A 24,062-nucleotide genomic window follows, 5' to 3' on the forward strand; every position below is an offset into this window, starting at 1 on the left:
TCCCCTCTCCCCCCTCTCTGGGAGTGACGTTGTGAGCGTCTCTCACTCACCCTTCTCTCTCCCCCCCCCCTCTCTCCCCCTCTCCCCCCTCTCTCTTTCCCCTCTCTCCCCCTCTCTGTGGGAGTGATGGTGTGTGTGTGTGTGCGCCCCAGTCTGTGTGAGTGATGGTCTCTCTCTCTGTGTGAGTGACGCTGTCTCTCTGTGAGTGACGCTGTTTCTCTCTGTGTGTGAGTGTCGGTCACTGTGTGTGTGAGTGACGCAGTCTCTCTCTCTGTGAGTGACGCTGTCTCTCTGTGTGTGAGTGACGCTGTCTCTGTGTGTGTGTGTGTGTGAGTGACGTCTCTCTGTGTGAGTAACGCTGTCCCTCTCTCTCTCCCTGTGTGTGTGAGTGACGCTGTCTCCCTCTCTCTCTCTGTGAGTGACGTTGTCTCTCTCTGTGTGAGTAATGCTGTCCCTCTCTCTCTCCCTGTGTGTGTGAGTAACACTGTCCCTCTCTCTCTCCGTGTGTGTGTGTGAGTGACGTTGTCTCTCTCTCTCTCTCTGTGTGAGTAACGCTGTCCCTCTCTCTCTCCCTGTGTGTGTGAGTGACGCTGTCTCTCTCTCTCTCTCTGTGTGAGTAACGCTGTCCCTCTCTCTCTCCCTGTGTGTGTGAGTAACGCTGTCCCTCTCTCTCTCCCTGTGTGTGTGAGTAACGCTGTTCCCCTCTCTCTCTCCCTGTGTGTGTGAGTAACGCTGTCCCTCTCTCCCTGTGTGTGTGAGTAACGCTGTCCCTCGCTCTCTCCCTGTGTGTGTGAGTAACGCTGTCCCTCTCTCTCTCCCTGTGTGTGTGAGTAACGCTGTCCCTCTCTCTCTCCCTGTGTGTGTGAGTAACGTTGTCTCTCTCTCTCCCTGTGTGTGTGAGTGACGCTGTCTCTCCCTCTCTCTCTGTGTGAGTAACGCTGTCTCCCTGTGTGAGTGACGTTGTCCCTCTCTCTCTCTGTGTGAGTAACGCTGTCCCTCTCTCTCCCTGTGTGTGTGAGTAACGCTGTCCCTCTCTCTCCCTGTGTGGTGCTGCAGGAGGATGGAACGTATGTCGGACGATGCTCTGCGGCTCCACCTGCTGAAGCGGGGCCTGGACCGTGCGGACGAGCGCGAGGACCTGGTGGCCAAGCGGTTGAAGATGGAGGGGCACGAGGCCATGGAGCGCCTCAAGATGCTGGCCCTGCTGAAGCGCAAGGACCTGGCGGGGCCGGAACCGTCGCCCGAGCTGATCCCCGCCAAGCCCGAGCACCAGCGGGCAGCCGACGACAAGATGAACGGCAGCCTGAAGGGCCGTCCCGAGCTCCGCACCGTCACCAAAGCCGGCAAAGAGAACATGGGCGACGAGCCTGTGGACATGAGCGCGCACAAGAGGTACCGCCTGGGGGTGGGGGCAGTGTCTACCCGACCCTGGGCTTTGCAGTTGTCCCAGCCCCCTCCCATAACCCTGGTCCCATCTTTACTGACTTCTCCTTTACTTGTGTTACTCCAGCTTCAGTTTAAACCAAGGCACAACGGTAGAGTTGCTGCCTCACAGCGCCCGGAGACCCAGGTTCCATCCTGACCGTGGGTGCTGTCTGTGTGGAGTTTGCACGTTCTCTCTATGACCCGCGTGCGTTGTCTCCGGGCGCTCCTATTTCACCCACATTCCAAAGACGCACGTTCTTTTGGTTAATTAGCTTCTGTAAATTGGCCCTGGTGTGCGGGTCGGAGTGGGCTCGGTGGGCCGAAGGGCCTGTTTCCACGCTGCATCCATAGATTAAACTAAACTAGAGAATATTGATTTCCCTAACTGCCAGTAACCCTTGCGTCCCCTCTCTCTCCGTCCGTCCCTCCCCCACCCTTATTGTTGTAATGGCTCCACTGTCGGCCTGGTGAGTCTCATTGTAACTAGTTTCCACCCAACCCACAGCTAACAACTAACTGCACACCCTCTGTGATCCCCCCTGCCCTCCAACTGTACGACCATACCCTTACCCTTACCCAGACTCGCATCGGGGAGACCAAGCGTAGGTTGGGCGATCGTTTCGCCGAACACCTCCGCTCGGTCCGCAATAACCTACCTGAACTCCCGGTGGCTCAGCACTTCAACTCCCCCTCCCATTCCCAATCCGACCTCTCTGTCCTGGGTCTCCTCCATTGCCAGAGTGAGCAACAGCGGAAATTGGAGGAACAGCACCTCATATTCCGCCTGGGGACCTTGCGTCCGGATGGCATTAACATTGAATTCTCCCAATTTTGCTAGCCCTTGCTGTCTCCTCCCCTTCCTTAACCCTCTAGCTGTCTCCTCCCACCCTCCCATCCGCCCGCCCTCGGGCTCCTCCTCCTCCTCCCCTTTTCCTTCTTTCTCACCCCCCCATCAGTCTGAAGAAGGGTTTTGGCCCGAAACGTCGCCTATTTCCTTCGCTCCATAGATGCTGCTGCACCCGCTGAGTTTCCCCAGCAATTTTGTGTACCACAGCTAACAAGGGCCAGTTTCCCTGGTCATCGTGACTTTTCTGGCATATCTATCATTCCTTTGTTCTATATCTCTCTATCACCGTCTATATCTCTCCTTTGTCACGGTCTGAAGAAGGGTCTCGACCCGAGACGTCACCCATTCCTTCTCTCCACAGATGCTGCCTGTCCCACCCGCTGAGTTACTTCATCCTTTTGTGTCTACCGTCCAAACCAGCATCTGCAGTTCCTTCCTACACTTAAACTAGACGACTGCTGTCTCACAGGCCCGGGAGCCCACTGCTGGAGTCACAGAGTGATACAGTGTGGAAACAGGCCCTTCGGCCCAACTTGCCCACACCAGCCAACAATGTCCCAGCTACCTGCATTTGGCCCATTTCCCTCCAAACCTGACCTATCCATGTACCTGTCTAACTGTTTCTTAAACGTTGGGATAGTCCCAGCCTCAACTACCTCCTCCGGCAGCTCGTTCCATACACTCAGCACCCTGTGTGTGGAAATGTTACCCCTCAGATTCGTATTAAATCTTTTCCCCCTTCACCTTGAACCTGTGTCCTCTGGTCCTCGATTCCCCTACTCTGGGCAAAAGACTCTGTGCGTCTGTCTACCCGATCTATTCCTCTCATGATTTTGTACACCTCTATAAGATCCCCCCTCATCATCCTGCGCTCCATGGAATAGAGACCCAGCCTGCTCAACCTCTCCCTGTAGCTCACACCCTCGAGTCCCAGCAACATCCTTGTGAAATCTTCTCTGTACCCTCTCCAGCTTGGCAGTGGTGGAATGCATTGATTGGGGCTTTCCACTCGTGGCCCGTTGACAAGACGGGCTCCAGATCGAATCAATGCAGGTGTGAGAGGGGCAGCCACAGGCAGGTTGGAGCAACCTAGCTCATCCTGACAGCTCTCTCATACCCTCTCCTGGCACGCTGCAGAACTGCAGCAGCACACACACACACGCTCCTCTCTGAACGAGATCTTGCTCAGAGTCACACAACATGGAAACAGGCCCTTCGGCCCAACTTGCCCACACCGGCCAACATGGCCCAGCTACACTAGTCCCACCCGCCTGCGTTTGGCCCATATCCCTCCAACCTTGTTTGAGGGGGGATCTTATAGAAACGTACAAGATTCTTAAGGGGTTGGACAGGCTAGATGCAGGAAGATTGTTCCCGATGTTGGGGAAGTCCAGGACAAGGGGTCACAGCTTAAGGATAAGAGGGAAGTCTTTTAGGACCGAGATGAGAAAATCATTTTTTTTCACACACAGAGAGTGGTGAATCTGTGGAATTCTCTGCTACAGAAGGTAGTTGAGGCCACACAGTTCATTGGCTATATTTAAGAGGGAGTTAGATGTGGCCCTTGTGGCTAAAGGGATCAGGGGGTATGGAGAGAAGGCAGGTACGGGATACTGAGTTGGATGATCAGCCATGATCATATTGAATGGTGAATGGTGCAGGCTCGAAGGGCCGAATGGCCTCTACTCCTGCACCTATTGTCTATGTTTCTATGTAACCCTGTCCTATCCATGTACCTGTCTAAATGACTAGTTTTATTTAGAGATACAGCGCGGAAACAGGCCCTTCGGCCCACCGAGTCAGCGCTGACCTGTGGTCCCCGCACACTAACACTATCCCACACACACTGGGGACAATGTGCAAATTTCGGAGTCAATTAACCTACGAACCTGCACGTCTTTGGAGTGTGGGAGAAAACGGAGCACCTGAGGTCACGGGAGAGCTTGCAAACTCTGCACAGACAGCACCCGTAGTCAGGATGGAATCCGGGTCTCTGGCGCAGTGAGGCAGCAGCTCTACCCGCTGCTCCTCCATGCCGGCCCTTGATTAGTAAGAGTGTTTCTTGATTAGGAAGGTATCAAAGGTTACGGGGAGAAAGGGGCTGGGAGAGAAAAATAGATTGAATGGCAGAGTAGACTCAATGGGCCGAATGGCCTGATTCTGCACCAATGTCTTATGGTCTAATTATAAGGAATTGTAGATGTTGGTTTACAAAAACAAATGGACTGTTGGAGTAACACAGAGTAACTCCGTACCGACAGCACCCGTAATCAGGATGGAACCTGGGTCTCTGTGGCTGTGATTCTGCAACTGCATCCTTTGTTGTTCCGCTGGCTGGGACAGTGGGAGAAATGGGTGCTCTAGGGGTGTGGGGGGGGGGGGGGGGGGGGCGGTGACAGGAAAGAGAGGAAGGGAGGGGTATGGGAGATGTGTGCTTGTTTAAATTGGAGATGCTTAATAAAAAGACTGGAAAAATATGAAAAAGTCAAAGTGCTGGAGTAACTCAGCGGGTCAGGCAGCATCTGTGGAGAACATGGATAGGTGACGTTTCACAGAGTGCTGGAGTAACTCAGCGGGTCAGGCAGCATCTATGGAGCTAAGGAAATAGGCAACGTGTTGGGCCAAAACCCGTAAGGGTTTCGGCCCGAAACGTTGCCTATTTCCAGAAGGGTTTCGGCCCGAAACTTTGCCTATTTCCTTAGCTCCATAGATGCTGCTGCACCATAACTCAGCGGGTCAGGCAGCATCTGTGGAGAACATGGATAGGTGACGTTTCACAGAGTGCTGGAGTAACTCAGCGGGTCAGGCAGCATCTGTGGAGAACGTGGATAGGTGACGTTTCACAAAGTGCTGGAGTAACTCAGTGGGTCAGGCAACATCTGTGGAGAACGTGGATAGGTGACGTTTCACAGAGTGCTGGAGTAACTCAGTGTGTCAGGCAGCATCTGTGGAGAACATGGATAGGTGACGTTTCACAGAGTGCTGGAATAACTCAGTGGGTCAGGCAGCATCTGTGGAGAACATGGATAGGTGACGTTTCACAGAGTGCTGGAATAACTCAGTGGGTCAGGCAGCATCTGTGGAGAACATGGATAGGTGACGTTTCACAGAGTGCTGGAATAACTCAGTGGGTCAGGCAGCATCTGTGGAGAACATGGATAGGTGACGTTTCACAGAGTGCTGGAGTAACTCAGTGTGTCAGGCAGCATCTGTGGAGAACGTGGATAGGTGACGTTTCACAGAGTGCTGGAATAACTCAGTGGGTCAGGCAGCATCTGTGGAGAACATGGATAGGTGACGTTGCAGTCAGGACCCTTCATCACACTGAAGTTCTCAAGTCTGTGCAGGCTTTGGTAAAATTGTAAATTGACCCTATTATGCAGATAGTGCTAGTGTACGGGTGATCTCTGATTGATGTGGACTCGGAGTTTGCACGTTCTCCCCGTGACCTGCGTGGGTTTTCTCCGGGTGCTCCGGTTTTCTCCCACACTCCAAAGACGTGCAGGTTTGTAGGTCGATTGGCTTTGGTAAAAGTGTAATTTGTCCCCAGTGTGTGTGTGGGGTGGTGCTCGCGTATGGGGATCTCTGGTCGGTGTAGACTCTGCTTTATCTCTGAACGAAACTAAAACTGCACCTCCTGCTTTGATGTAGGATTTACAACAACCATTCAGAGTTCCCACAGGCACTAGTAATCAATGACCATGTTCAGCCTTTATAACAAGAGGAGTTGTGTATAGGAGCAAAGAGGTCCTTCTGCAGTTGTACAGGGCCCTAGTGAGACCACACCTGGAGTATTAGCAGTTTTGGTCCCCTAACTTGAGGAAGGGCATTCTTGCTATTGAGGGAGCCCAGCGTAGGTTCACCAGGTTAATTCCCAGGATGGCGGGACTGTCATATGCTGAGAGAATGGAGCAGCTGGGCTTGTACACTCTGGAGTTTAGAAGGATAAGAGGGGATCTCATTGAAACATAGAAGATTGTTAAGGACTTGGACACGCAAGAGGCAGGAAACATGTTCCCGATGTTGGGGGAGTCCAGAACCAGGGGCCACACACACAGTTTAAGAATAAGGGGTTGGCCATTTAGAACGGAGACGAGGAAACACTTTTTCTCACAGAGAGTTGTGAGTCTGTGGAATTCTCTGCCTCAGAGGGTGGTGGAGGCCGGTTCTCTGGATACTTTCAAGAGAGAGCTAGATAGGGCTCTTAAAGATAGCGGAGTTTGGGGATATGGGGAGAAGGCAGGAACGGGGTACTGATTGGGGATGATCAGCCATGATCACATTGAATGGCGGTGCTGGCTCGAAGGGCCGAATGGCCTCTACTCCTGCACCTGTTGTCTATTGTCTATTGGGGTGAGCACGGGGGGAGAGGGCAGCGTGTTGGCCAGTGTGTGGGGCAGTGTGGGGCCAGTGTGTGGGCCAGTGTGTGTGGGGCAGTGTGTGTGGGGCAGTGTGTGGGGGCCAGTGTGTGGGGCCAGTGTGGGGGCCAGTGTGTGGGGTGTGGGACTGATCGACCTTTGTGTTGCAGCGAGGTGGATCGTGAGCGCAGTACCCCCTCACCCGACGTCATCGTGCTGTCAGACAACGAGGCGTCCAGCCCTCGTGCCAATGGCTGCTTCGAGGACAGGATCAAGATGGCCAACCTGGAGATCTTCAAGGTGAGCGGCGTGGGGGTGGGGGGTGAGGGTGACGGGGGGGATGGGGGGTGGAAGTGGGTGGGGGATGGGGGTGGGGGGGTAAAAGACCCCCCTGTCCACCTTCGGCCTGCGCCGACTGCCCGATTCCACCAACATCCCCTCTCCCCAACCCATATATGAAGAAGGAACTGCAGATGCTGGTTTACACCAAAGATAGACACAAAACGCTGGAGTGACTCAGCGGGACAGGCAGCAACTCTGGAGAGAAGGAATAGGTGACATTTCGGGCCAAGTCTGAAGAAGGGTCTCAACCCTGAAACGTCACCCATTCCTTGGCTCCAGAGATGCCGCCAGTCCCGCTGAGTTACTCCAGCACTTTGTGTCTTATCTCCTGAGGAAGGAAGTGCTGTTCCTGGAGGGGGTTTACAAGAATGGCTCCAGGAATGAGTGGATTAGCATATGATGAGCGTTGTACTCGCTGGAGTTTAGAAGGATGAGCGGGGGACCTCATTGAAAGGCCTGGATAGAGTGGATGTGGAGAGGATGTTTCCACTAGTGGGAGAGTCTAGGACCAGAGGGCACAGCCTCAGAATTAAAGGACGTCCCTTTAGGGTGGAGAGGAGGGGGAATTTCTTTAGTCAGAGGGTGGTGAATCTGTGGAACTCATTGCCAAGTCAGTGGATATTTTTAAGGATAGACTGATTGGAGCTGGTGTGTTCTGGAGAAGGCAGTCAAATGGGATGAGGAGACAGAATTCAGCCATGATTGAATGGTGGAGTGGACTCGATGGGCCGAATGGCCTAAATCTACTCCTTTCACTTGTGGGCCCTGCTGGCACCTTGACCACCAGTCACCTTCACACAGTCCGCTGGACCTACCTGATCTCCCCGTTGCCAAACACTTTAGTCACCCGTCCCATTCGGCCCTTCGAGCCAGCACCGCCATTCATTGTGGTCATGGCTGATCGTCCCCAATCAATAACCCGTGCCTGCCTTCTCCCCCATATACCTCAACTCCACTAGCCCCTAGAGCTCTATCTAACTCTCTCTTAAATCCATCCAGTGACTTGGCCTCCACTGCCCTCTGTGGCAGGGAATTCCACAAATTCACAACTCTCTGGGTGAAAACGTTTTTTCTCAGTCTCACCTCAGTCTTAAATGACCTCCCCTTTATTCCAAGACTGTGGCCCCTGGTTCTGGACTCGCCCAACATTGGGAACATTTTTCCTGCATCTAGCTTGACCAGTCCTTTTATAATTTTATATGTTTCTATAAGATCCCCCCCCCCTCATCCTTCTAAACTCCAGTGAATACAAGCCTAGTCTTTTCAATCTTTCCTCATACGACAGTCCCGCCATCCCAGGGATCAATCTGGTGAACCTACGCTGCACTGCCTCAATCACAAGGATGTCCTTCCTCAAATTAGGAGACTAAAACTGTATGCAATACTCCAGATGTGGTCTCACCAGAGCCCTGTACAACTGCAGAAGAAACAGTTAGACAGGTACATCCTTTGCTATATTTAAGAGGGAGTTAGATGTGGCCCTTGTGGCTAAAGGGATCAGGGGGTATGGAGAGAAGGCAGGTACAGGATACTGAGTTGGATGATCAGCCATGATCATATTGAATGGCGGTGCAGGCTCGAAAGGCCGAATGGCCTCTACTCCTGCACCTATTTTCTATGTTTCTATGTTTACATGGATAGGACAGGTTTGGAGGGATATGGACCAAGCGCAGGCAGGTGGGACTAGTGTAGCTGGGACAGTGTTGGGCGAGTTGGGCCGGAGGGCCTGTTTCCACACTGTATCACTCTGTGACTCTATCCAGTTTTGTGAGCCGCACACACACACACACTGGGCGGGCTGGGTCGGGCGCCAGCGTTGTAACTGGCGTAGTCGCCGTGTATCCCGGCCGCCATCTTGCATCCTTCAGCGCTCCGTCCTTCTCTCGGCTGCAGGGCAAGGGCCCCGAGGAGCGGCAGATGATCATCAAGCAGCTGCGGGACGAGCTGCGTCTGGAGGAGGCCCGGCTGGTGCTGCTGAAGAAACTGCGGCAGAGCCAAGTGCAGAAGGAGAACGTGGTCCAGAAGGTGAGTCCCAGCTACTGGCCACTGTCACACTGACCCAGGGCCCAGCTCACACTGACCCAGGGCCCAGCTCACGCTCCACTTGGCCAGCTCACACTGACCCAGGGCCCAGCACACACTGACCCAGGGCCCAGCACACACTGACCCAGGGCCCAGCTCACACTCCACTTGGCCAGCTCACACTGACCCAGGGCCCAGCACACACTGACCCAGGGCCCAGCACACACTGACCCAGGGCCCAGCTCACACTGACCCAGGGCCCAGCTCCCACTGACCCAGGGCCCAGCTCACACTGACCCAGGGCCCAGCACACACTCCACTTGGCCAGCTCACACTGACCCAGGGCCCAGCTCACACTGACCCAGGGCCCAGCACACACTGACCCAGGGCCCAGCTCACACTGACCCAGGGCCCAGCACACACTGACCCAGGGCCCAGCTCACACTGACCCAGGGCCCAGCTCACGCTCCACTTGGCCAGCTCACACTGACCCAGGGCCCAGCACACACTGACCCAGGGCCCAGCACACACTGACCCAGGGCCCAGCTCACACTGACCCAGGGCCCAGCACACACTCCACTTGGCCAGCTCACACTGACCCAGGGCCCAGCTCACACTGACCCAGGGCCCAGCTCACACTGACCCAGGGCCCAGCTCACACTGACCCAGGGCCCAGCACACACTCCACTTGGCCAGCTCACACTGACCCAGGGCCCAGCTCACACTGACCCAGGGCCCAGCACACACTGACCCAGGGCCCAGCACACACTGACCCAGGGCCCAGCTCACACTGACCCAGGGCCCAGCACACACTGACCCAGGGCCCAGCTCACACTGACCCAGGGCCCAGCACACACTGACCCAGGGCCCAGCACACACTGACCCAGGGCCCAGCTCACACTGACCCAGGGCCCAGCTCACACTGACCCAGGGCCCAGCTCACACTGACCCAGGGCCCAGCACACACTCCACTTGGCCAGCTCACACTGACCCAGGGCCCAGCTCACACTGACCCAGGGCCCAGCACACACTGACCCAGGGCCCAGCACACACTGACCCAGGGCCCAGCTCACACTGACCCAGGGCCCAGCTCACACTGACCCAGGGCCCAGCACACACTCCACTTGGCCAGCTCACACTGACCCAGGGCCCAGCTCACACTGACCCAGGGCCCAGCACACACTGACCCAGGGCCCAGCTCACACTGACCCAGGGCCCAGCTCACACTGACCCAGGGCCCAGCACACACTCCACTTGGCCAGCTCACACTGACCCAGGGCCCAGCTCACACTGACCCAGGGCCCAGCTCACACTGACCCAGGGCCCAGCTCACACTGACCCAGGGCCCAGCACACACTGACCCAGGGCCCAGCTCACACTGACCCAGGGCCCAGCTCACACTGACCCAGGGCCCAGCTCACACTGACCCAGGGCCCAGCTCACACTGACCCAGGGCCCAGCTCACACTGACCCAGGGCCCAGCACACACTGACCCAGGGCCCAGCTCACACTGACCCAGGGCCCAGCACACACTGACCCAGGGCCCAGCACACACTGACCCAGGGCCCAGCACACACTCCACTTGGCCAGCTCACACTGACCCAGGGCCCAGCACACACTCCACTTGGCCACTATCACACTGAGGCAGGGCCCAGCACACACTCCACTTGGCCAGCTCACACTGACCCAGGGCCCAGCACACACTGACCCAGGGCCCAGCACACACTGACCCAGGGCCCAGCTCACACTGACCCAAGGCCCAGCACACACTCCACTTGGCCAGCTCACACTCCAGCCGTATGAAGTGAGAATGTCATTGTTCTATCTGGGACATTGACAACAAAACACAAAGGTAGACAAAAATGCTGGAGAAACTCAGCGGGTGCAACAGCATCTATGGAGCGAAGGAAATAGGCAACGTTTCGGGCCGAAACCCTTCTTCAGACTGATAATGGTTAGACCTTCACAGACTGATGACAGATGCTGGTTCGTCCTTCACTTGTACCATCTCCGACACCTCACTACTGACATCCTCTCAAGCCCACTGACTCCCATAGCCAACTAGACTACACTTCTTCCCACCCTGCTTCCTATAAAGACTCTATCCCCTATTCCCAATTCCTCCATTTTCCCATCTCCACCCCTTTCCGCAGATACTGTTCCCTCCACAACTCCCTGGTCAACTCGTCCCTTCCCACCCATACTACCCCCTCCCCAGGTACTTTCCCCAGCAAAAGCAGGAGATGCAACACCTGTCCCTTTACCTCCCTCCCTCCCTCGACTCCATCCAAGGACCCCGACAGTCCTTTCAGGTGAGGCAGAGGTTCACTTGCACCTCCTCCAACCTCATCTACTGTATCCGCTGTTCAAGGTGTGGACTCCTGTACATCGGCGAGACCAAGCGCAGACTCGGTGATCGTTTTGCCCAACACCTCCGCTCAGTCCGCCTTAACCTACCTGATCTCCCGGTTGCTCAGCACTTCAACTCCCCCTCCATTCCCACACTGACCTTTCTGTCCTGGGCCTCCTCCACTGTCACAGTTGGAGGAACAGCGCCTCATATTTCACTTGGGGCAGCTTACACCCCAGCGGTATGGACATTGACTTCTCTAACTTTAGATAGCCCTTGCTTTCCCTCTCTCTCCATCCCCTCCCCCTTCCCAGTTCAGCGACCAGTCTGACTGTCCCCCCTGGTTACATTTTATCTCTGTTTCCTTTGTCGTCACCTTCTTCCAGCTAACAATGGTCTTTTCTACATTTACCTTGATCTTGTGTGTGTGTGTGCGTGCGTGCGTGCGTGCGTGCGTGCGTGTGTGCGTGCGTGTGTGCGTGCGTGCGTGTGCGTGTCTGAGTGTGTATGTGTGTGTGTGTGAGTGTGTGCGTGCGTGTGAGTGTGTGTATGTGTGTACACGTGTGCGTGTGCGTGTCTGAGTGTGTGTGTACATGTGCGTGTGCGTGCGTGTATGTGTGTGCGTGCGTGCGAGTGTGAGTGCGTGTCTGCGTGCGTGTGTGAGTGCGTGTGTTTGTGCGTGCGTGTGTGTGAGTGCGTGTGTGTGCGTGTGTGAGTGTGTATGTGTGTGTACACGTGTGTGCGTGTGTGTCTGCGTGTGTGTCAGTGCGTGCGAGTGTGTATGTGTACACGTGTGTGTCTGCGTGCGTGTGTGCGAGTGTGTATGTGTACACGTGTGTGTCTGCGTGCGTGTGTGCGTGTCTGTGAGTGTGTGTACACGTGTGTGCGTGTGTGTGCGTGCGTGTGTGTGTACACGTGTGTGCGTGCGTGTGAGTGTGTATGTGTGTGTACACGTGTGTCTGCGTGCGTGCGCGCGCGTGCGTGTGTGTACGCGTGTGTGTGCGTGTCTGTGTGAGTGTGTGTACACGTGTGTGTCTGCGTGCGTGTGTGCGTGCGCGTGTGTGTGTGTACACGTGTGTGTGTGCGCGTGTCTGAGTGTGTGTATGTGTGTGTCTACACGTGTGTGTGTGCGTGTGTACACGTGTGTGCGTGCGTGTGAGTGTGTATGTGTGTGTACACGTGTGTACACGTGTGTGTCTGCGTGCGTGCGCGCGCGCGTGTGTACCCGTGTGCGTGTGCGCGCGTGTACACGTGTGTGTGTATGTGCGTGTGTGTACACGTGTGTGTGTGCGTGTGAGTGTGTGTATGTGTGCGTGTGAGTGTGTGTGAGTGCGTGTGCGTGTGTGTGCGTGTGCGTGTGTGCGTGTGTGTGTGCGTGTGTGTGTGGTGAGGACTGGGCCGTGGTGTGTCGGGGCGCTACTGTGAGCCGGCCGTGGGCTCGGGCAGGCACTAACCACCCTGCCCCCCTCTCTCTGTCTCTGTGTGTGCGCCACCCTAACCCATGGTTCCTGTTGTACAGAGCATGGGCTCGTCTGCCCAGTCCTCGCTGGTCCAGGGTGGGCAACAACAGCTGCTGTCCAAGCCACCCAACCGGCCCATCTCTCAGGTATTGGATCCTCAGAACCTGCGGGGGGCTCAGGTAGGTGGTCGCTCAGCGCCGCGACCGAGAACGCTGCCCCACGTACCCGCGCCACCTCTCTCCGACACATCCCCACGTGTGTGTGTGTGTCCACCTCTCTCCGACACCTCCCCACGTGTGTGCGTGTGTGTGTGTGTCCACCTCTCTCCGACACATCCCCACGTGTGTGTGTGTGTGTGTCCCCTGCTCTCAAGATGCGATAGGCAGTGGGGACCTTGACCCCTCCCCTCCGCCTTGACCCCACCCCCTTAGACATTGACCCCTCACCCTTTGACACTGGCCCCACCCCTTTAGACCGTGACCCCACCCCCTTAGATCTTGACCTCTCCACCCCGCTATCACCCCCTCTTCCACCTTGACCCCTCCCACCTTGACCCCTCCCTTATACCTTGACCCATCCCCGTCTACCCTGACCCTCACCTTCAACTTTGAACCCTCCCTTCCACCTTGACCTTTCCCTTTTTGACCCTTCCACCTTCACATCCACCTTGCCCCTTCTACCTTGACCTTTCCCACTTTGATCCATCCCCCATCGACCTTGACCCCCCCTCCTCCTTGACCTCTGCCCTCCACAATGACCCCTCCCTTATACATTGACCCTTCCACCTTGACCCCACCCATCTACCCAGACCCCCCCCGCCCCCATCCACATTGACGTCTCCCTCCTACCTTGGCCTTTCCCTTCCCCTCTTCACCCCCCCCCCCTCCTCCCCCCACACTCCGGCCCCTTCCCCTCCCCACCCTGACCAGCGAACCGCATCGTGTGTCTGTCTGAGCGTACTGCGGGGAGACTCTCAGTGGGGGGGGAGAGACTGTGGGGAGACGGGGGGGATAGGGGGGGGGTCTCTGTGTGGGGGAGACTGGGCAGGGGTGAGGGGGAGATTCTGTGGGGCGGAGACTCGGGGGGGGGTTGACTGTCGGTGAGGGGGGAGACTCAATGGGGGTGGGGGGGGGAGGGGGAGACTGATGAGAGGGTGGGGCGGAGACAGTGAGGGGTTGAGGGGAAGATTCGGTGGGTGGGGGGGAGACTCGGGGGGGGGGGGGGTTGACTGTCGGGGAGGGGGGAGACTCAATGGGGGTGGGGGGAGACTCTAGTGAGGGGGGAGTGGGAGACTGGGGGGGGAGACTGATGAGAGGGAGGGGCTGTGGGTAGACTCTGGTTGAGGGGAACTCTGGGTGGGGGGGGGGCTCGGTGAGGGTGGGGGCTGGGCGGGCATGGAGTGGGTGTGTGCGCCCCCCCTCTCACGTGTGTGTGTGTGTGTCCCCCCCCCCCCCACAGGGCCACCCGGTGATCAGGACAGCGGCCAATAGCACGTTGCCGCAGCTGCTGCTGTCACAGCGGGTGATCGCGCCCAGCCCCGCACAGATGCAGAGCATGAGGATGGCCAAACCCGGCCTCATACACAGCCCCCTGGGCAGCCCCAACACAGCCGCTGCCTACCAGAAGGTCAGTCTACCTCCACCCCCCCACCCCCCACTGTCTGCCCTCCCTAGTGGCTGATTAGGAAAGGGGGAGATGCAGCGAGACCTGGGTGTCATGGTACACCAGTCATTGAAAGTAGGCATGCAGGTGCAGCAGGCAGTGAAGAAAGCCAATGGTGTGTTAGCATTCATAGCAAAAGGATTTGAGTATAGGAGCAGGGAGGTTCTACTGCAGTTGTACAGGGTCTTGGTGAGACCACACCTGGAGTATTGCGTACAGTTTTGGTCTCCTAATCTGAGGAAAGACATTCTTGCCATAGTGGGAGTACAGAGAAGGTTCACCAGACTGATTCCTGGGATGTCAGGACTTTCATATGAAGAAAGACTGGATAGACTCGGCTTGTACTCGCTAGAATTTAGAAGATTGAGGGGGGGATCTTATAGAAACTTACAAAATTCTTAAGGGGTTGGACAGGCTAGATGCAGGAAGATTGTTCCCGATGTTGGGGAAGTCCAGAACTAGGGGTCACACAGTTTAAGGATAAGGGGGAAATCTTTTAGGACCGAGATGAGAAAATCATTTTTCACACACAGAGAGTGGTGAATCTGTGGAATTCTCTGCCACAGAAGGTAGTTGAGGCCACACAGTTCATTGGCTATATTTAACATAGAAAGTAGGTGCGAGAGTAGACCACCAGGTCCGTCGAGCCCGCACCGCCATTTGCTCATGGCTGAACACTAAACAGACACACTTACCCACAAACAGTAGACACAAGACACAGTACACAAGACACTACCCTCCCCTTTATACCGCTATCACCCCTCTCCACCCCAAGAACCTCGTGATCTCCTGGGGGAGGCAAAAAAACGGATAAAAACCCAGGTCCAATTCGGGAAAAAAATCCGGGAAATTCCTCTCCGACCCCAATCCAGGCGATCGACACTTGTCCAGGAGATCACTCAGGTCTTACTATACTAACCATACCTAGGTCCATATCCCTGCCCTCTCCCCGTAGCCCCTTATCCCCTTGGCAGCTAAAAAACCATCTATTTTAGACTTAAATATATTTAACGTTTCTGCTTCCACTGCTCCCTGGGGCAGTGAATTCCATAAATTAACCACCCTCTGGGTGAAGAAGTTCTTCCTCATCTCAGTTTTAAAAGAGCCCCCCCTTATTCTGCAACTATGTTCCCTAGTTCTAGTTTCCCCGATCATTGGGAACATCCTCGGTGCATCCACCCGATCAAGGCCCCTCACGATCTTATATGTTTCAATGAGATCGCCTCTCATTCTTCTAAACTCCAAAGAGTAGAGTTCCAGCCTACTTAACCTTTCCTCATATGTCAATCCCCTCATTGCAGGAATTAATCTTGTAAACAAGAGGGAGTTAGATGTGGCCCTTGTGGCTAAAGGGATCAGGGGGTATGGAGAGAAGGCAGGTACAGGATACTGAGTTGGATGATCAGCCATGATCATATTGAATGGCGAATGGTGCAGGCTCGAAGGGCCGAATGGCCTCTACTCCTGCACCTATTGTCTATGTATCTAATGTATCTCTAAACTAAACTAGTGTATGGGTGGATAGCAGGGGACTGGTGGGCTGAAGGGCCTGTTTGTGTGGTGTCTCTAAACTAGTGTATGGGTGATTGCTGGTCTAGCACGGGCCTGGTGGGCTGAAGGGCCTGTTTGTGCACTGTATCTCTAGAGTGTGAAGCCCGTACGTACTAACAGCCGTGTCTCTCCCCCCCCCACAGGCAGGCTCCTCCATCCCGTCTCCACGGACCACGCCATCCACCATGTACATGAGCGTGTCATCGCATGTACAGGCCGGGTTGCCCACAGCGAGCAGTCCTGCCGCCGGCAGCATGAGCGATCCTGCCAGTAGCCAAGCGGCGGCTAAACTGGCTCTGCGCAAACAGCTGGAGAAGACCCTTCTGGAGATCCCCCCACCCAAACCCTTGCCCCCTCTCCTCAACTTCCTGCCCAGCGCCGCCAACAATGAGTTCATCTACATGCTGGGCCTGGAGGAGGTGGTACAGAGCGTCATCGAGAGCCAAGGTGGGGCCACGCGCCCGACCGGTAACTCAACCCCCCCCCCCTGCTCACACACACACACACACACACACACACACACACACACACACACACACACACACACACACACACACACACACTCACCCACACACACACACACACACACACACACAGACACCCACACACACACACACACACTCACCCACACACACACTCACACACACACACACACACCCACACACTCACACACACACACACACACACACACACACACACTCACACACCCACCCAAAGACGTGCGGGTTTGTAGGTGAATTATCTACACACTAGTTTGATGTTATCCCGCTCTCTCCCACGCTCGCTCCTTGTGCACTAGTGGGAATATACAGGGAGCCAATTAACCTGCAACTGAGGTGGTGCGTGGGCAGAGCTGCCACCTCACATCGGCAGTGACCCGGGTCCAATCATCACCTCGGGTACTATCTACGCGGAGTTTGCACGTTCTCCCTGTGGGTTTCCTTCCGATGCTCCGCTTTCCTCCCGCATCCCAAAGTCATGCGGGGGTTTGTGGGCCGATCGGGGCCCCCCCTCTCTGTAAACCGTGTAGGGAGCGGCTGAGAGAGTCGGGATAACTAGCGTGTGGACGGGAGCGATCGCCGGGGCCGAAGGGGCTGTTTCCGCGGCTGTATCTGTGCAAGCCAGCAGGGGGCAGGGGCGGGCTGCGTTTAATGTTTTGTGTTAAGAAGGAACTGCAGATGCTGGGAGAATGGAAGGTGGGCAAGAGTGCTGGAGGAACTCAGCGGGTGCGGCAGCATCTATGGAGCGAAGGAAATAGGCAACGTTTCGGGACGAAACCCTTCCGGGTTTCGGCCCGAAACGTTACCTATTTCCTTCGCTCCATAGATGCTGCCTCACCAAGCTGAGTTCCTCCGGCACTTTTGTCTACCTCTAATGTTTTGTGTGCCGATTCTCCACCCCCCCCCTCCCCACCCCACCACACAGGGAAAGGACGCCTGCAGCTCACCCACATCGAGCCATTCATGTGCTCACAGTGTCGGACAGACTTCACCCCACACTGGAAGCAGGAGAAGAACGGCACCATCTTGTGTGAGCAGTGCGTGACGTCCAACCAGAAGAAGGCGCTCAAGGCCGAGCACACCAACCGGCTGAAGACAGCCTTCGTCAAAGCCCTGCAGCAGGAGCAGGTACCCCCTCCCCTCCCTCGCTCCCCCTCCCTCTCCTCCCTCTCCTCCATCTCTCCCTCCCTGTCCATCCCCTCCCCATCCCCTCACTCTCCATCCCCTACCTCCTCACCCCTCTCCCTCCTCCCTCCCCTCCTTACACATCTGGCCTCACTTACCCCCTCTGTCCCCGCCCCTCACCCCTCCTCCACATCCGTCCCCTCCCCCATCCACAGATGTCTCCCCCTTCACAGATGTCTCCCCATCCACATCTCTGATTCCCTCGCCCTTCCACATCTGTCCCTCCCTCCCCACATCCACATCTGCCTCCAGTCTCCCCTCGTCCGCCTCTCACTTCCCCCCCCCCGCTCCACATCTGTCTCCCTCCCCCCCCCCCCCACATCTGTCCGCCTCACACCCCTCGTCCACAGCTGTCTCCCCTTCTCACATCAGACTCAGCCCTCCGTCCACATCTGCCTCGCTCCCCCCCCCCCCCCGTCCCCCCTCCCGATTGCCAAACACTTTAACTCCCCCTCCCAGTCCCACACTGACCTTTCTGACCTAAAATGTCACCCGTCCCTTCTCTCCAGAGATGCTGCCTGTCCCGCTGAGTTACTCCAGCTTTTTGTGCCTACCTTTGGTTCAAACCAAAGATACTAGAGGATCAAGATAGACCACTTGAAGAAAAAGCCCTAGTACGTTCATGGGTTCATGGGGAATTCTTTCGCGCCATTTTGGGAATCAAATATAAGGTTTCTGTCATGGCGTCCACATCTACAAGTGAAGCATAGAATGCATATGGTCCAGAGACCTTTCATTGTGCATTGCCCCCCATTTTATACGCAGTTTCCCTTCAAACATTTTTTTTTAAGAAGCAACTTATTTATTATAAACAAAGATCATAAAGGTCTATCGTAGAAAGCTAAAATGGACCAAGATAAACGGCAAAATTCAATGGATTGACGTGGGATTAAACAGCGAGAGACATAACGGGGATCGTGGTCTTATTCCTAAAATGGCGGAAGTGACGTTCCGTTACGTACTACACACACCATTCGTAGGAGTGGTCTATCTTCCTCCTCTAGTATCTTTGGTTTAAGCCAGCGTGGGCAGTTGCTTCTTACACAACAGGTGAACCCTGCTGTCGGTTATCTACTGTCCTTCCTCTCCCTCTGTCGGAGCCTCTGCCTTCCCGCTAACCCTTGTCTCTTCGTCCCCGGCAGGAGATCGAGCAGCGAATACAGCAGCAAGCGGCGGTGGTGTCGGCCTCGCCCACCTCCGTGTCTGCCGGCGTGGTGATGAACAAGCCCGAACCGGTCATCAGGCACCACCCTCTCCGCCAGGTAAATGCCGCGCTCCTCCCCTCCCCCCCCCCCCACCGCAACCCCTCCCCTCCAACTTGGGTAGGTGGGGGAGCAGTTGGTGGCTGGGACTATCCCAACATTTAACAAGGATAGGACAGGTTTGGAGGGACATGGGCAGGTGGGACTAGTGTAGCTGGGGCATGTTGGCCGGCGTGGGCGAGTTGGGCCGAAGGGCCTGTCTCCACTCTGTGACTCTAACTGATCCCTCCAGCACTTGCAACAGGAAGAGCTGGCAAGCATCCACTTCCATGAGAAGTTCAGGATAATACAGGTCCACCACTGATCTTCAGACAACTGCTGGTCCTGGCACACCCTTTGATGATGATGATGTCCAGTGATTCTTTATATCATCCAAAATTATCTTTTATTCAATAATACACAAATACAGAGTCAAGGCTCAAGGCTGCCACAAAATCAAACAGTTATCAGATAAAAATGTCGTCAACTTTATGTGCAATACACTCGATCCCCCCCCCCCCCCCCCCTCACAGAACGTCTCCAGAGGGTCTCGTCCCGAAACGTCACCCATTCCTCCTCTCCAGAGTTGCTGCCTGTCCCGCTGAGATCCTCCAGCATTTTGCGTACATCTTCGGTGTAACATCTCCAGCACCTGCAGCTCCGTCGCACACGTTCTATACTCAATGCCCTGGCTGGTGAGTCTGTAATCGGGCTAGATTCCCGTAAATCTTCTGCCCATAGAACATAGAAATTAGGTGCAGGAGTAGAGGCCATTCGGCCCTTCGAGCCTGCACCATTCACCATTCAATATGATCATGGCTGATCATCCAACTCAGTATCCCATCCCTGCCTTCTCTCCATACCCCCTGATCCCTTTAGCCACAAGGGCCACATCTAACTCCCTCTTAAATATAGCCAATGAACTGTGGCCTCAACTACCTTCTGTGGCAGAGAATTCCACAGATTCACCACTCTCTGTGTGAAAAATGTTTTTCTCATCTCGGTCCTAAAAGATTTCCCCCTTATCCTTAAACTGTGACCCCTTGTTCTGGACTTCCCCAACATCGGGAACAATCTTCCTGCATCTAACATGTCCAACCCCCTAAGAATTTTGTAAGTTTCTATAAGATCCCCCCTCATCCTCCTGCGCTCCAAGGAGTAGAGTCCCAGCCTGCTCAACCTCTCCCTGCAGCTCAGGCTCCTGGCAACATCCTCGTCAATCTTCTCTGCACCATTTTCCAGTTTACAAAAGGTCCCACTGCAGATGGACAACCCTGTTGCCTCTGTCTCTCAGCTCAGCTCAGCTCAGCGCTTCACACATGCCTTTGCTGGTCCACCCACATACTGCTCACACATCTCAACAAAGTACAACAATGTCCAGCCCTCATCCCACTTCCTGCCCACTCATCTGCTCAACTGCTGTACATTCTCACAAACATTCTCCGGCACAAACCTGGTTGGAGAAGTTTGGAAGTGGTGTCGCAATGTTCGAGTTGTTGCCTCACGGCGCCAGAGACCCGGGGTTCCATCCCGATTACGGGCGCTGTCTGTTGCGGAGTCTGCACGTTCTCCCCGTGACCGCGCAGGTTTTCTCCGGGCGCTCCAAAGACGTGCGTGCTTGCTTGTGGGTTAATTGTCCCTAATGTAGTGCTAGTGTACGTGGGCGGGCGATCGCTGGTCTCGGTGAGACGAAGGGCCGGTTTCCACCCTATATCACTAAAGTCTCCTCCTATACCGTCCCGTCCCACACTCCATCTGCACCGTCCTAATACACAACAGGTGCAGGAGTAGAGGCCATTCGGCCCTTCGAGCCAGCACCGCCCACCATTCAATGTGATCACGGCTGATCATCCCCAATCAGTACCCCGTTCCTGCCTTCTCCCCACATCCCCTGACTCCGCTATCTTTAAGAGCCCTATCTAGCTCTCTCTTGAAAGCATCCAGAGAACCGGCCTCCACCGCCCGCTGAGGCAGAGAATTCCACAGACTCACCACTCTCTGTGAGAAAAAGTGTTTCCTCGTCTCCTTTCTAAATGGCTTATTCCTTATTCTTAAACTGTGTGGCCCCTGGTTCTGGACTCCCCCAACATCGGGAACATGTTTCCTGCCTCTAGCGTGTCCAAGCCCTTAACAATCTTATATGTTTCAATGAGATCCCCTCTTATCCTTCTAAACTCCAGAGTGTACAAGCCCAGCCGCTCCATTCTCTCAGCATATGACAGTCCCGCCATCCCGGGAATTAACCTGGTGAACCTACGCTGGGCTCCCTCAATAGCAAGAATGTCCTTCCTCAAATTAGGGGACCAAATCTGCACACAATACTCCAGGTGTGGTCTCACTAGGGCTCTGTACAACTGCAGAAGGACCTCTTTGCTGCTATATTCGATTCCTCTTGTTATAAAGGCTTTCTATCGACACATAAAACATTAAACATTAATAATAAAACATTATCAATTAAACATGTGAATTAAATAAAATACCAGAGCAAAAGGAGGCTACAGAATTTTGGTAAAGCAAGTGGCAATAGTTCGTCTAGTCCCTGGGTAACTGAAGCTCTCAAAATATGTTGTCATACGCTGAGAGAATGGAGCGGCTGGGCTTGTACACTCTGGAATTTAGAAGGATGAGTGGAGATCATATTGAAACATATAAGATTGTTAAGGGCTTGGACACGCTAGAGGCAGGAAACATGTTCCCGATGTTGGGGGAGTCCAGAACCAGGGGCCACACACACAGTTTAAGAATAAGGGGCAGGCCATTTAGAACGGGGACGAGGAAACACTTTTTCACCCAGAGAGTTGCGAGTCTGTGGAATTCTCTGCCTCAGGAAGGTGGTGGGGGCCGATTCTCTGGATACTTTCAAGAGAGAGTTGGATAAAGTTAGTGGAGTCAGGGGGATATGGGGAGAAGGCAGGAACGGGGATACTGATTGGGGATGATCACAGTGAATGGCGGTGCTGGCTCGAAGGGCTGAATGGCAATAGACAATAGGTGCAGGAGTAGAGGCCATTCAGCCCTTCGAGCCAGCACCGCCATTTGGCCTACTCTTGCATCTATTGTCTATTGTCTATAAAGCGGCCAGCTTTTGGTTCTAATTTAGATCATTAAACATATTGAAGATACCAACCCTGCCCCCTAAACCAAACCTGTCGTAGGCTTCACAGCCGGACACAACCACAAACAAGTTGTGTAATCACACCTTTATTTCTGGCTGACTTACAACATGTGTTTGTTAGGGTATGGATTGTATTTGTCAGACCTCAGTAACCCAGAGGGTTAAATCAGCAAGGTAGGTTGAATGTGTGGCGGTTCCCTGTCTGGCTCCATGGTTATAGCTGCCATCAGTGTTTATGCTGAACTGGACAAATAAAGTAGATGGTTGTTGGTAAAATCCACTTGGTGTTACTTGTAAATTAGCCAGAGATGAATGTGTGAACACAGGCCTTGTTTGTGGGTTTGTTTATGCTGCAGAAACACACGCACACTCCACTCCCTCTACACTGGCCCATCGCCCTTTTCTATTCCTTCCAAGGAGACCCCACCCCCCCTCTCCCCACTCCCTGCCCTGTGCCCCAAACCCCAGGGTGGTGGGACGGAACTGCAGCCATAACTTGAGGAGCAGCCCCTTCATATATTGGTACTGGGCCAGCAACCTCACACACTCTGTGAGTCTCTTCCTCACCACAGACGTTACAGGCGGCCGGCCAGCCCATGAACCGACTCAATAGACAATAGGTGCAGGAGTAGAGGCCATTCGGCCCTTCGAGCCAGCACCGCCCGCCATTCAATGTGATCACGGCTGATCATCCCCAATCAGTACCCCGTTCCTGCCTTCTCCCCATATCCCCTGACTCCGCTATCTTTAAGAGCCCTATCTAGCTCTCTCTTGAAAGCATCCAGAGAACCGCCCTCTGAGGCAGAGAATTCCACAGACTCACCACTCACTCTCTGTGAGAAAATGTGTTTCCTCGTCTCCGTTCTAAATGGCCGACTCCTTATTCTTAAACTGTGGCCCACAGACTCACAAGTTTATTACACACCACGGCCCCCGTGCAACACTCTCCACCCCAGGTCCCCGATGTAAAGGGGGAGGACTCCCTTGTAGAGAGACCTCCACTGGGGACCAGGTTTCACCCTGTGTGTCTGTAGCCGGGGAAGCCCTTGCCCCTCGCTACTACAGCCTGCGTGTCTCTAGCTGGTGCCCCCTGCCCTGCCCTGCCCTGCCCTGCCCTGCCCTGCCCTGCCCTGCCCTGCCCTGCCCTGCCCTGCCCTGCCCTGCCCGCCCGCCTGCACCACTCCTCCCTCCCACTAACAGCGTGCCTCTCTTGCAGCAGCCGCCTCAGTCGCAGTCGTCTCTCCAGCGTGGGCTGCACTCCTCAGCCCGCAGCGTGCTGTCGACCTTTGCACAGGGCCCGCAGCTGCACATGGCCAGCGGGCTGGTGGGCATGCCAGGTAAGCATGCAATGCGGAGCGGAGGGCAGAGTCGAGGACGAAGGCCTTACTTCACCACCTCAGGTAGACACTAAACCGCCCTTCACCCCGACGGCTCCAACTCCCTGCTTCCCCCCCTCCCTCCCTCCCTGCTCCTCCTCCTCCCCCCCATCTCTCTATCTCGCGACCTCCAGGCAGTGAAACGTGTAAAAGCACAGACACCTCGGTCTCATCCCCCCCCCCCCCCTCTCTCAAATTTTCCCTGGATCAAATCCTTCTCTCCCAGAGATGGTGGAGCTGCTGCCTCTCGGTGCCGGAGACCCGGGTTCGATCCTGACCTCAGCCGCTGTGTGCTGCCCTTGCGGAGTTTGCACGTTTGCCCGCGTTGCTTTTCCTCCGGGCGATCCGGTTCCCTCCCGACGGGTCCGTAGCGTCAAGATGTGCGGGAAGCAAGCGGCAACGTAGAACAAGGGCGATCGATCGCTGGCCAGCACGGACTCGGTGGGCCGAAGGGCCTGTTTGCACGCCGTGTATCGCCAAACTGGACAAAACCACCAGCTTTCTCAGCTGCTGAGCCGGCCTCAGTCTCTGGTGTCAGTATTAACAATACTGAGACCTCATCCTTATTGCAAGGAGACGTCTCTCCTGCATTTCATCCCGGTTAATCCCAACCTTCCCCCCCCCCCCC

At 55.2% G+C, this 24,062-nt stretch overlaps 1 protein-coding gene across 3 annotated transcripts; it reads left to right on the top strand.

Moving 5' to 3' along the window:
- Window positions 1–1,047: 1,047 nt before the first annotated feature.
- On the top strand, window positions 1,048–23,484 carry gatad2b (GATA zinc finger domain containing 2B). 3 transcript variants are annotated; one of them, XM_033016736.1, is made up of 9 exons: window positions 1,048–1,392; window positions 6,801–6,930; window positions 8,866–8,997; window positions 12,864–12,983; window positions 14,263–14,430; window positions 16,161–16,464; window positions 17,443–17,645; window positions 18,845–18,964; window positions 23,275–23,484. In XM_033016736.1, the coding sequence occupies exons 1-9, from the start codon at window positions 1,061–1,063 to the stop codon at window positions 23,467–23,469; spliced, it is 1,704 nt and encodes a 567-aa protein (XP_032872627.1). In that variant the 5' UTR covers window positions 1,048–1,060; the 3' UTR covers window positions 23,470–23,484. The 3 variants fall into 3 exon arrangements, with proteins under 3 accessions (XP_032872627.1, XP_032872628.1, XP_032872629.1); XM_033016737.1 differs by having other exon boundaries at window positions 23,278–23,484; XM_033016738.1 differs by having other exon boundaries at window positions 12,864–12,950.
- The last annotated feature ends 578 nt before the right edge of the window (window positions 23,485–24,062 follow it).

This window comes from Amblyraja radiata, unplaced genomic scaffold (genome assembly GCF_010909765.2).
Source record: "Amblyraja radiata isolate CabotCenter1 unplaced genomic scaffold, sAmbRad1.1.pri scaffold_468_ctg1, whole genome shotgun sequence".
Taxonomy (NCBI): Eukaryota; Metazoa; Chordata; class Chondrichthyes; order Rajiformes; family Rajidae; genus Amblyraja; species Amblyraja radiata.

Excerpts from the sequence above, each read along its gene's own strand:
- gatad2b (XM_033016736.1), top strand. The coding sequence starts at position 1,061 with ATGGAACGTATGTCGGACGATGCTCTGCGGCTCCACCTGCTGAAGCGG. Across the intron at positions 1,393-6,800 it reads GACATGAGCGCGCACAAGAG|CGAGGTGGATCGTGAGCGCA; the intron begins GTACCGCCTGGG and ends TTTGTGTTGCAG. Across the intron at positions 17,646-18,844 it reads AAGCCCTGCAGCAGGAGCAG|GAGATCGAGCAGCGAATACA; the intron begins GTACCCCCTCCC and ends CGTCCCCGGCAG.